General features: G+C 44.1%; 1 protein-coding gene across 1 annotated transcript in view; it reads left to right on the top strand.

Moving 5' to 3' along the window:
• ABCA4 (ATP binding cassette subfamily A member 4) overlaps nt 1-12,782 on the top strand; it is a 126,262-nt gene that overhangs the window by 38,604 nt on the left and 74,876 nt on the right. Inside the window, exon 11 of the mRNA XM_045801750.2 lies at nt 631-828. Coding sequence (XP_045657706.2) covers nt 631-828 — 198 coding nt within the window. The remainder of the gene's footprint in view (nt 1-630; nt 829-12,782) is intronic.

Here is a 12,782-nt window from a genome sequence, read left to right as displayed (position 1 = left end):
AGAAGGGCCAAGAAAGTTCCATAAATTTCCTTTTCTCAGTAAAGGGTTGATCTGCTGGAGTTGGATCAAAATATAATAAGCAGGGGCCAAAGGCACTAGTTCCAGAAGCTGTCACCAAGTGGAGTCACTGACTTTGGGTGGGAACTGTTTCTTGAATTCTGGGAGAAATGTAAAAACTGATCAATGGCTTCCTGCAGTTTCTTGCTTTTTTAAATTCGCTTGAGGGCCTCAGATTCAAAGGGACATCTCCCAGGTGGCCAGCCTTGTAACTGCAAAGGTGGTTGAGTATGTCTCTGCTGTCATTTCCAGCTTTGCAAAGCCAGGAGATCAGAGTCTTATATAGCAGGGATAATTAAAAGAAAACAACAACAACAAAAACATTAAAAAAAAAAAAAAGAAAGAAAGCTTCCTATATACTATTTTTCCAGTCCTTCTTCCCCAACCCCCAACATTCACATTTTCCTTCTAGAGAGGAAGGAAATTCCTTATCATGGAATAAAACCCACTCACTCGCTTTTTAGGGAGGCTTAATATCTATCCCTTTTCATTAAAAATCAAAAATGGCCTGAAAACAAGACCAGAGATCCTGTAAAATTTCTAAATACTGTGACTGTATTTCTTCCTCCCAAGGACACCCTGGAGAACCCAACAGTGAAAGGCTTTTTGAATAGTCAGCTTGGTGAAGAAGGTATCACTGCAGAAGCCGTGCTGAACTTCCTGGATAGGGGTGCTCGAGAGAGCCAGGCAGATGGCGTGGCCAGCTTCAACTGGAGGGATGTATTTAACATCACGGATCGCACCCTGCGCCTGGCTAGCAGATACCTGGAGGTGAGGAATCTCCTTTTCCGCACTGATGCACCAAGAATTCTCACAGCTCCCAAAGAGAGATGGATCCTGTTCCCTGGTAGCTTATCCACATGTAGAACGGTTCCCTTTTCACATGTCCGCCCTCCTCCTGGCTCCCTGACTCCTCCTGGGCTGCTCCTCCTCCCTTGTAGCCTGTGAAGGAGTTGCATCTGTCCTCCCCCCTCTCTTGTCTGCCATAGATTTGATCATCATTGGCCAGAAACCTCAAGTTCTCAGGTGCCACTGCTTGCTGGAAACTCTCACCCCCAGCTTCTACAGGCATATCACGCTCAAAGTAGCTCAAAATAGATTTGTGTTCTCCTCCCCAGAGAACCTGTCTTCCTGTGGCATTTCCTACCCTGACCCTTGTCCTCAGCATTATTCCAAATGATCAAGCCAGAGACTGGGGGTCATCCTTAGTTACCTTTCTTCCTCACCTTCCACACAACAGCTGTTATTGATTGAGGGTTTCTTTGTGCCAAGCACTGTGCTCAGTGCCTTCGTACACAATCACTCATTTCATCCTCGCAAGAGTTCCATGAAGTGTGCGTTGTTACCATTCTTATTTTAACAGATGCAGAAGCTGAGGCTTAAAGAGGTTAAATAAGATTGCATTCCGTAGCTGTTATGTGTAGCAGATCACAGCCAGATCTGGGTGTGTCTGAATTCAGAGCCCGCCCTTCTGACCCCTCTACTGTCTCTTTCCTGTCCGGTCACTGAGGACAATGATGCACCCAGTTCCAACACATGATGGTTTTTCCCACACCACCAAGAGATTCTTCAAAACCAGCTGGTGTCCTGCAGTTCAACTCAGTGCTGATGCTACCTGGAGATAGTGACAGATCCCCTCGGTTAAGGGCTCAGTCCCATGACACTGGCGCCCACCCCCACTTCTGCCCACAGGTTTAGATGGCAGGTTCCCATGACCCCTTCTTGGATTCCATTAATTTGCCAGAGTGGCTCACAAGACTCAGAAACATTTTACCCATTAGATCACTGGTTTATAATAAAAGGATGTAACTCAGGAGCAGCCAAATGGAAGAGATACACAGGGCAAGGGATGAGAAAAGGGTGTGGAGGAGCTTCTTTGTGCTCTCTAGGCACACCACTCTCCCCAAACCTCCACATGTTCACCAACCCGGAAGCTCTCCAAACCCCATCCTTTTGAGTTTTCGTGAGGGCTTCATGACTTAGACATGGTTGATTAAACCATGGCCATTAGTGATTGAACTCAGCTTCCAGCCCACACCCCACGTCTCCCCTCCCGCCCTATAATCACATGGTTGGCTCCTCTGGCAACCAGTCCTCATCTTTAGGTGAGGTCCAAAAGTCACCTAATGAACATAACAAAACACACATTAATGGTGTTCATCACTTAGGAAATTCTAAGGGTTTTAGGAGCTCTGTACCAGAAACAGACAAAGACCAAACACATATATCTTATTATAAATCATAGTATCACACTGAGCTTTGACTATCTCCTAAATATGTCTCAACGCCACCTCTTGCTTTTAAGGCTCTCTGAGTTCTGGAAGCATTGTCATCTCTCTACCAGCCTCTTCCAGTGGCTTCCTCCCTGGGCTCCAGGGTCCAGTCTCTGTTGGCTCAGGCATTTCTCCACACTGCCACCAGAGCTACATTTCAAACACACATCTGCTATCATCACTCTCATGCTAAAAATCTCACTGAGTCAGTCCCCAGAGAGCACAAGTGGCTTCCACACCTGCCACAGCCCGCCTGCCCAGCCAGCCCTCACTCACACATCTGCTGCTCTGCTCCACTGGCCCTTTTGCCACCCTCCGGCATACCCTGACTGCTCATGATTTTACCCTTTGCAAATGCTGCCACTGATTAGAGCTTTCCTGCTTAAACAAAAAAGAGAATTTATTCGTTGACCTACCCCGGAAGTTCAGGGGATCTAGGGATTGAACACCACCATAAGACCCTTGTGCCCTTCCATGTCATGGTTGTGCTTGCCTCTGCCTAGCTTCGATCTCAGCGAGGCTCTCTCCATTTGATGGTGCATCAGCTGCTCACAGCCCTCAGTTGTCAGCTTTACCCCAGAAAGCCTGCAGAAAGAGGGAGTGGCTTTCCCATAGCATAAGCAGTACTCCTGGACCATTTTCTGATCAGCCTAGCCCTACCTATCTCTGAGTCTCTGGGGGGATTGTGTACTATGATAGGGAGGTGTGGGTCATACACCCACTATGAGGTAAGGAAAGCAAGATTAGCTTAATCTGAATCTCAGGGACTGAACACGATTACCGTGAAGTGGGGGAGGCTGTTTCCCCCAAAAGAAGAAATATAAGGTAGAAAAGCCTGAAATGACTTTTCCTTCCCCATCTGTTGAGCTTCCATTTCATTTGTTCTTTGAGACTCAGCTCTCAAGTGTCACTTCTGCTTTAACATAAGTTTAGCTATTCACTCCTCTGAGCTTTCTCTACCACATGTGTCCCCATCCCTGGCCATGTCACCACCATCCACCTGCTGTGGTTATAACAAGGCAGGGCTCTGGGAGGGGGTGTGGATGGGAGAGAAGAGCTGTATTCCTTTACTCTTGCAGAATGGAGTTCAGTGGTTCTCACAGTGTTTTTGTTAGGTACATCGGTAGTAAAGAATACTTCTTGTCTTTTGTTTGACTTGACATTTGCTTGGTGACATAAAGGTCTTATTTTCTTTTTCTTTTTTTTTTTTTTTAAAGATTTTATTTATTTATTTATTTGACAGAGAGAGAGACAGCCGGCGAGAGAGGGAACACAAGCAGGGGGAGTGGGAGAGGAAGAAGCAGGCTCATAGCAGAGGAGCCTGATGTGGGGCTCGATCCCATAACGCCGGGATCACGCCCTGAGCCGAAGGCAGACGCTTAACGACTGTGCCACCCAGGCGCCCCAAAGGTCTTATTTTCTTGTAGGATTATTGTGCTTGTGCTTCATGTAGTGCCAGGCATCCAACAGGAACTTAATATATACAAACTGCTTAGGTGGATAAGAATTCAGTTTCTAGAACCAGACTGACTGGGTTCAAATCTCTGCTACTTGTGCCTCAGTTTCTGAATCTGTAAAATGGAAATATTAATAGTACTTACCTAATAGACTTGATATGAGAATTAACTGAGTTATTTCAAGCAAAGTACTTGGAACAATGCCTGGAATATAGTAAACACTTTAATACTAACTTTTTAACAAAATACAAACCAACCAAAAAGACTGCTTAGGAGAAAGACAGTGGCATTAGTGAAATCAGACCCAGCCACTGAGCTGTTCCTGGTGCCCCTCTAAGGATTATGAGTAGCTAATTACATCCTGCCTCAGCCACCAAGATTTCCAAGGGCCTTGCAATCCCATTAGCTGAGCTAAGTGCTCCTAAGCAAAGGCTATGGTGGCCACAGGTCAGTGGCCAACCCCAGGGGTTCCTAAGAGGGATTTTGATGGAGGCCAGAAGCCCAGCAGGTGATTATGATGAGGTTTCTGGTCTTCCTGCTCTTTCAGGGGTCAGAGGGAGGAGGAAAGCAAGGGGGTGCTGAACTGAAAGGAGAATGTAGGAGGGGGAAATGTGCGATGAGGAAGAAACCAGTCATTGCAATTGGTCCCGGAATGTTCTGCTTTTATTCTGTGCTTCGGCAAGTCTGGAAGAGCCTCAAAGACCCTCCAGCTCCCAACCTGAGGCCTGCTCAATACCAGACTGGGAGGAAGACTCTTCCCAGATGGCTTTAAGGGTCTCTTCAGGACAGGGCAAGAATGTTCCTTCACAGCCTTGTTTAAGACCTGACTGAAGCTCTCCTTTCCAGGAATATGCCTTGGACTAAAGAAGTTTGAGAGCTTCCTCCTGGGCCAGCCTTGTTGCCTACTTCCCCCCCTATTTAAGAAAGAAAAAAAATCATATCAGGACAATTAAAGGAAAAGTAGTCTTTTAAATGAAAATTATGTTGATCTAGGTCAACATGGCACTCAGATGTGATACTGAACAGTAACAGAAGCTCCAGAACGAAAAGCAAATACCTTTAAGCCTTTTGTCCTTATAGGAAAAGGGAATGATTCAATAGGTTTTCTTCTTCAACTAATAGAAGAGCTAAAACCCCTTCCTTTTTACTTGAATGAGGCTTTAGTTACTGGACATTCCATTAAGTAGCCTGGAGAGTTCCCATTCCCCAGGAGCCGCCTTGTTGGGTCATTTGTATGCCATGTTAGGCCACTGAGTGTGGAATCTTCTCACCTGTCCAGTGAGGACAGATGGGCCTGAATCTCTGCTTCTCATAAGCTATGTCACTCTAAGAAATTCACTTTACCTGCTAAGGCTTGATAAGGTAAAATCCAGATAACACAACAGACCTCATAGAGTTATTGTCAGGACAAAATGAGAGAAGTGTGCAGAGCACACACTTCATGACATTGACAGTTAGGCATGTGTGTAAATTCTCCACCTTGGGTTCTTTGGCTGTTAGGTGGGAGGGGTAACGCCCTCCTTTCCAGGTAGCTGTGAAGATGAAACAGGAGAGGGCCGACACATAGTAGAGATGTTCCATGCATGGCAGCTCTTCCCCTCTCATGAACCACTTGAGTGTCTTCCCCTGAACCATAGACTAAGTGAGGTCTTACTCAGATTGAAACACTTTGTGTAAACATTAACCAGACACTATGAAACTACTCTCTATATCAACCTTAGTGAATTGGCTTAGAATTGGGCCTGCCAGACCATTCCTAAAGACCCAGCAGGATGGCCCTGCCCTGGGTGCCATTTTGTAACTTCTGTGGACAATGGTCTAGAAATTTTGTTGTCCTCAGAGCACCAGCTCAACAAGGGGCTTCTGTAATTTCATTCATTCCATTATCACATTCTGTCTTTCCCCTGATTCCCTGCCCCTAGCAGAGAAAAATAAATGAACAAGAGGCAACCCCCCTAGTGAGAAGGTGGGCAGTGGGCTAGGGAAGGGGGTGAAGGTGGTATTTGGGGAGCCCCACATCTCCAACATGTGAAGAGATTCATTTCTGCAGGCATTCAGATCATCCTCTTCCCCAAATTTAAAGAGACTCAAGGCAAATGAGTCTTCACATAAGTTAATCTCTTAACGTAACCTCTACGTATATTTTTATAGCCATAATTTCTGTGTCTTATCCACATGTATTTTTCTTCTTGAGAAAAAAAAAGAAAAATTAACAAATTTTTCCTCTGATTACCCTTTAGTTAAAACAAACATGCGCACCCCTCCCTTTTGATTTCTTCATTTAGCGAAAGGTTAGCCTGGCACAGATGGAATACTATTTAGAGTTCACAATGTACTTAAATTACATAGTAATTTAATTCAGGTCTTGAATTTCACATCAGGCAGGTGAATTTAGCCAAATTTCAATATGAAAATACCTCTGATCAAGGCATAAAATTGTACTTTAACCAGTCACAACTACCTTTCCCTAAGTCTTGAGAAAACTTGTATTCATTTACTGCTTTAGCCTCTGCTGTCCTCATAATCAATATATGTGCATAGCTAATATTTATTATCTTCATGGTAATTATCTTGTTGATGAATTAGCAGTAGTGGGATATTTTGGATTCATTTTCCTCTGTACCTTGCATGCTCCTGGCGACATGCCTCCACCACCCAACCAGAATGTGCTCAGGGAGTATAGTTTTCAGGCTAGCCTAAGAAAAAATAGGATTAGGAAGATAAAGCCACTGATCACAAATACCTTCAGGGTCAGATATATAGATTTTTGTGGAGTATATACTGCTTTCTTCTGTCGATTTCACCGGCTCCAGATATACATTGGGAAGTTAGAAGGAAATCAGGGGAGAGGTAGAGTGCAGAAGTCTACACCGCAAGAGCAGCGTTATTTCAAGGGCCATGAACTGGATCATAAGTGACCTTATTTTATGCCTCTCCGGTCTCTCAGAAGCATAGAATGGGACTGAGGAAGGAGAGTGCAGGTGAGGGGTGGGCTGGGGTCATGGGTGGAGGGAAGGGACTTGTATCTGAGGCTCTTGCCAGCCAGCCACTGTGTCTGGCACTTTTATGTGCCCTTTCCTGTAACCCTCCCAACCGCCTGCCTGTAGGCATAATTGTTTTCATTTTACAGAACTAAAAATGGAGGCTCAAAGAAGTTGACTAACTCACCTAACAACACAGCAGATAAGTGGGGGATCCAGAATTGGAATCCAGACCTGTCTGGATTCTAAAGTTCTTATTCCTTTAATATGAGGGGCACATTAGTGGGGCACATTAGTGTAGGCTCAGTATGTATTGTTTGGATAAATTATATAATGAGTTGGATGAAGACAGCAATTATTTTATAATACTCTGAATAACAGACACTGTTCTGATTGGGTCTTTTCTGCATGAAAATAACTAGATTTAGGGTAAGAAACCAAAAAGATTTTAGCTGACTTGGTCATTCATATATTCGCATGCATTGAACTATCTACATCTGAATAAATACAAGTAACCCCTGACCCCTAGAAGCTCACATTTTATTGGGAGAGAGAAGCGTGTTATCAAATAGTGCCATATTAATGGTCTCTCAAAGGACTACTACAGCAATAATTCAATCTGAGGGAGTAGAAACAAATTGCACAAATCCAAATTCAAGTGTCACACATCCTCTAAGAACTGTCAGTTCTTCCTCCAAATTATCTCTGAAATCCCTGCTTCCTCTCCCTCTCCATGTATGGCCTCTTTACAGAGTCTGTACCATCTCTCCTAGCTGGCCCCTGGACCTCCACCCTCTGCTGCTTCTGCTCAGCTCCCACATTGCCTCCAGTGGGATCTTTCTAAAACCCGTCTTGCCATGACGTTCCTGCTTAAAGTTCCTTAGTGACACCTGGTTGCTGTAAAGGTGAAGTCACTCCCAGTCTAGCCCCTTCACAGGTCTTCCACATTGTGTGGGATGGCATGCTGCCCCAGGCCTCCTACCTGTGCAGGCAGACTCCTTGCCTCCTGCACCCCCTGGCTCCCCTTCAGGACTCAGTTCCTGTGTTTCAGGCCTTCCTCTACACACCATATTCCTCCATTGTAGCCCTTGATAAATATTTGTTCATATGCCTCCCCATCCCTGTAGACCTGAGCCACTTAAGGGCTGAAACTCTGTCTTATTTATCTTTCGATTTCCCATTTTATGTTAGTGGAGCTGCAGTGACATAAAGTAGACACCAGTGCAAGCCATTAAAACTGAAAATACATTTATCCTGAGCCTTAAAGACTGAACTTGCTGGCTAAGCAAGGCAGAAAGACAATTTCAGACAGAAGCAAGAGCATAAGACCAGTGCAGAGGTGTGCTGTAGCATCAGGGGAGTAGGTGGTAGGTGGGGGTGGGGAGGAGCAGTAGGGTCTGGAGGTGCAGCTAGAAGGTCAGCTTTACCCCGCAGGCTACAGGATGCCATCTCCAGCACTTACTTATGGGTTCTGTCATTGGGGGCCACAGTGCTGTTCCACTGCCGGAAAAGTGAGGATGACGTCTTGTGCTACAGTTTGGGGAGTGTTCGCAGCTATGGTGGAACTTGGTTATTTGCAACCAGAATGTGTTCTCATTGGTCAGTGCCTGACTCTGTTGATTATGAAATATCTTTGATATAGTAACACTGACCTCCCAGAGTTGGTGGGATGATTAAACCAGAAAGCGTTGAGAGCTGGCGTCTTCTGGTTACCAGCCAGGTTGTTGTGTCTTCCCTCGGACCCAATTAGGTAAGAAGCATTACCTGGTGGCTTTGCCCAGTGTGCGACTTGGCGCTCCAACATGACTTTTTGTTTCATTATTTATTTATTTTAGAAACAGACATATTTTAACAGCTGTGCATTTCCTGTCCCTTTGTTTTCCAGTCGTGGTGCATTTCCTCACTCTTTGTTGTAGAAGGTTTCAGATGTCTGTTTCACAGTGCCTAGTGTGTTAGATAAAATTTATGGTAGTGCCTTTGGCCTCTGTCTCACCATCCCAACCAACTCAAACAGCCCACAGCTATTTTATTTAGTGGCTTTTTCCATGTGGTGGGAAATGAATCTTGAGTGTTAGAGCCTAGATCTGCCAGGAAATTCATTCTGGGATGTTTGCCCACATCCATTGGCATTTTTCAAAAGGAACCCCAGGTGTCTACATTAACACCAGCAGGACCACTTCAGGCCTCCATGGGCATTCATCAGCTGCTTTGTTCTCAGCCTAAGTATGGAAGTTAAAGATGTAAGAGGCAGGATTGTAGAGCCAACATCTCTAAGGGTACAGCCCCTCCCTTATCCTTGGACTCACCCCTGACACGTCCTGGGTGTATTAGTCAGAATACGTCAGCACAGGGTGCCATCCCCCACTTGATTATCAAGTTCAAACAAAAAGAAAGATTCTTTCTTTCTTTGCTTCCACTAGACAATGTTTCCCACTTAATATATAATTTAATTCATCTGTTACTTAATGTGTTTGAATTTAGAGTCTGGCAGGTCAGAGATGAAGAAGGAAGCCTGCTGCTACTGCAGCTTCTGCTCCCAAGGTGGTGTTTGATTTAGCGGTATAAACAAATGACCGCATTCTCAAGAGGTCTTGGGCACAGCTGCCTGCCCTGGAGAGAGCTCGAACCTCTTCCGCTAGGGTGAACTCTGCTTCCTGGGGAGTATCAGCAAAACAGCCGACAAGGAAATGTAGGACTGTGTGGACTTCAAATAGTAGTGGCCCTGCCACCAGTGTTTGGCTACAGCAGTTGGGAAATGAGGGGAAAAAGGAAACCTCTTTCTTTTCTGCCCTTTGCTAGCATAGGGCATTGTAATGGTTCTCTTTTAGATTCTGAACTCTGGTTGCAAAATTTGCCCAGAATTTGCCTCTGAGGCCATAAGACACTGTCCTTTTATTCACTGAAGATGCCCTTTGAATTTTTTCCCATTAGCAGTGCTGCCTTTATGTTGAGCCCCCTAAACTAGTCTTCTTATCTACCTACATTATTCTTCCCTAACATCCAGGACCATACAGTTTCTCTGTGTGTAGAACCAAACAGCTTTTATAGATAGACTCCATGGCATCAGCCTTGTTAGAATCTACTGTGTTTTCACTCGTAAGCTAATCAGACCAGACCAAATATGTCAAAATCCATGACCCTGGCTATGGGTTTAGTCATTCATCTTTGCCTCCCAAACACATTCATGCACATACTCACATAAACATACGTGTCAAGATTTTAACTTCAGGGACCAGAGCAAGTACCAACAGAGAATGAGGCTACTTTCTCTGCAGCAGGTGACCTCTGCATGAAAAGCAAGGGTACATCATGAGTCATACCTCAGAGAATGACCCAGGAACTTCTGAGTTATGTCCAAAGCAGCTTCCATAATTGATGTGCCTTTACTTCAGGGAGATTTGGTGAGGATGGCGTTCTGGATGATCTTCATAAGCCCTTCCTCTGGGTAGAGTTGTCTGACTTTCACTTACCACTGAGCAGCTAGTGAACACCAGTGGTTTAGGACTCACCCCCAACCCTACCCCTATTGTCCAGGTGGGACATGGGGCTTTAACTTCAGTCTATAGCATTGTTGCAACCAGAAGATCAGCTTGGGATGGGTTGTGTTCTCAGCCATATTATTTAACAAACAAAACAAAACAGAACAAAACTGCCTTCCTCCCAGACAGACAGCTGTCACAAATGAAAGGTAGCCTGGCAGGGGCTTAAGAGCCATCAGACTCTGTTGACTTTTAAGAGATTTTGCAAAAACAGTAATAAAAATGGTATTTATCAAGTTCTCATTATTTGTGAGACTGGTTAATATCCTCCAGAGGAAGGTTGCCTTATTATGCCTCGTCAGTGAGCTTGGAGTGATCACTATAACCGGCCTCATAAAGTGGTGGTAAGGGCTCAAGGGTTCATATGAGCAGAGCATTGGGCCAATTTGGGTGCAAAATGAGCCTCCAGTAAGCACCAGAGGCACTGGCTGGCCCTCCCCAAACACTGTCATGTGATCCTTAGGATACACCTATGAAGTAGGGTATATCTTACTTTTGCAGATAGGGAAACAGACCATACAGTTAGAAAACAGCAGAGTAGGGATGGCATTCAGGACTGTCTGTCTCTTCAATACTACACCATACCACTTTCCAAGATGGAGAAAATAACCCAACTTTGAAAATGGGTCAGATGTTTCAGGATAGAAATGAGTGTTTGAGAACTTGTAAGTTTTGTTTTTTTCACAGAGTATCAGGGTACTAATCTAAGGGGATGCAGCAGGAAACATGACTGTGAATCCACTGCCTGATAAAACAGCCAGGATGGAGCCCACGTCACTGTGGGGCTCAGCAATGTCATTGAAAACATCAGCTGCTTATTCCAGTATGGATTTCCCTTTAAAACATGAAAGGAGAGTTCAAAGAGAATGAGCTAGCTGGCTCAGAAAGCTACATTATTATAATATGTTTGTTTTTGTTAGCTTTTTTGCTTCAGTGAGAATTATACTCTCATTAACATTGTACCGAAAACTCACTTTTCACTAATTATTTCTAGTTTATGCTCTGAATCGAGGGTGCACAGGATTATGTTCAAAATACAGTAGTAAAGCTGTATTTCTTACAGCAATCAAGACTTCTAAATTTAAATCAACTCAATTCAGTAAACACTCATTGAATTCTTTTCATGAGAAAATACTCTGCCAGAGACCACAATGAACAAGAATGACCCCTGACCTTCAGGAACTTACTGTCTCTAGACTTGTGGTGACTTACACAGTAACCAGGGGCCATGTGTGGCTATTTAAATATCGATCAGAAAAATTCAGTGCCTCAGATGCACTACACACATTTTAAGTGCTCCACAGCTTTCTTTGGTTACTGGCTACTGTGTTGAATATGGCAGATATAGAACATTTCCACCATGCAGAAGGTTCTCTGGACAGTGCTGCTCTACCAGACAGGGGCAAGAGATCTAGTTCAGGAATTCCATTGCTCCGACTTTGTGGTTGGAGTGTGACTTACTCTTAGACTAACAAGTGGAAACAGTACCACCCTTCAGACTTGACGTCTGAAGACATGGATTCAGATTCTGCTCCTGACCTATATTGACATTGGGCAAGGCCCTTTGTCCCTGTGAGGCCGGTTTCCTTACCAGTAAAGCAAGGACATCAGGTCACAAAACCTCTATGACTCCTGTCCAAATGCCCTGTGATGCTGTGAGTGAATTGGTAGGGTATTCTGTGTGTGTGTATATGTGTCATAATGTACCACAGCTAAAAGAAGCTACAAAGAAGAATTTCCATCTCCCAAAATAATTTTTTCATTTTAGAAATTTAATTTCAAATTCACTTTAATTGTCAATGTTAAAATTCTATATATGCAGACCTAAACTTACTAAACTGATTTATTTTTTTATTTTTTAAGATTTTATTTTTAAGTAATCTCTACACTCAACATGAGGCTTGAACTCACTACCCCAAGATCAAGAGTCCCATGCTCCATCAACTAAGCCAGCCAGTGGCTCCCGAACTGATTTTTTTTTTCTAATTTTTTTTTTAAGATTTTATTTATTTATTTGACAGAGAGAGAGAGCCAGAGAGAGAGGGAACACAAGCAGGGGGAGTGGGAGAGGAAGAAGCAGGCTCCCAGCAGAAGAGCCTGATGTGGGGCTTGATCACGCCCTGAGCCGAAGGCAGACGCTTAAGGACTGAGCCACCAAGGCGCCCCTGAACTGATTTTGTTTTTAATGAGATTATTTTATTATTCATTTTTGTAGAACAAGGTCTCTCCCCAGGGGAAACTTAAAGGTGTTTCTTTTTCTTTCTTTCTTTTTTTAATGTACTCTAGCAGTTTAGTTTTGATGCTTCCTTGCCCAAGCAGGTTGCCAATTCTCTGTCCCCATAGTGTGCTGTTAAGTGCTGACAAATGCTGGGAACCAGGCCCTTGGTCTTCAACTGTGGTGAAAGTCTACATTCCCCATCAAAAAAGACCAAAAACCAAAAACCATAAAATAGCAAACCCTATGTTATTTCTAGA

Source organism: Ursus americanus, chromosome 12 (assembly GCF_024610735.1).
Source record: "Ursus americanus isolate L20-20 chromosome 12, mUrsAme1.1.p, whole genome shotgun sequence".
Classification (NCBI taxonomy): domain Eukaryota; kingdom Metazoa; phylum Chordata; class Mammalia; order Carnivora; family Ursidae; genus Ursus; species Ursus americanus.
This window is presented reverse-complemented; position numbering and strand designations above follow the sequence as displayed.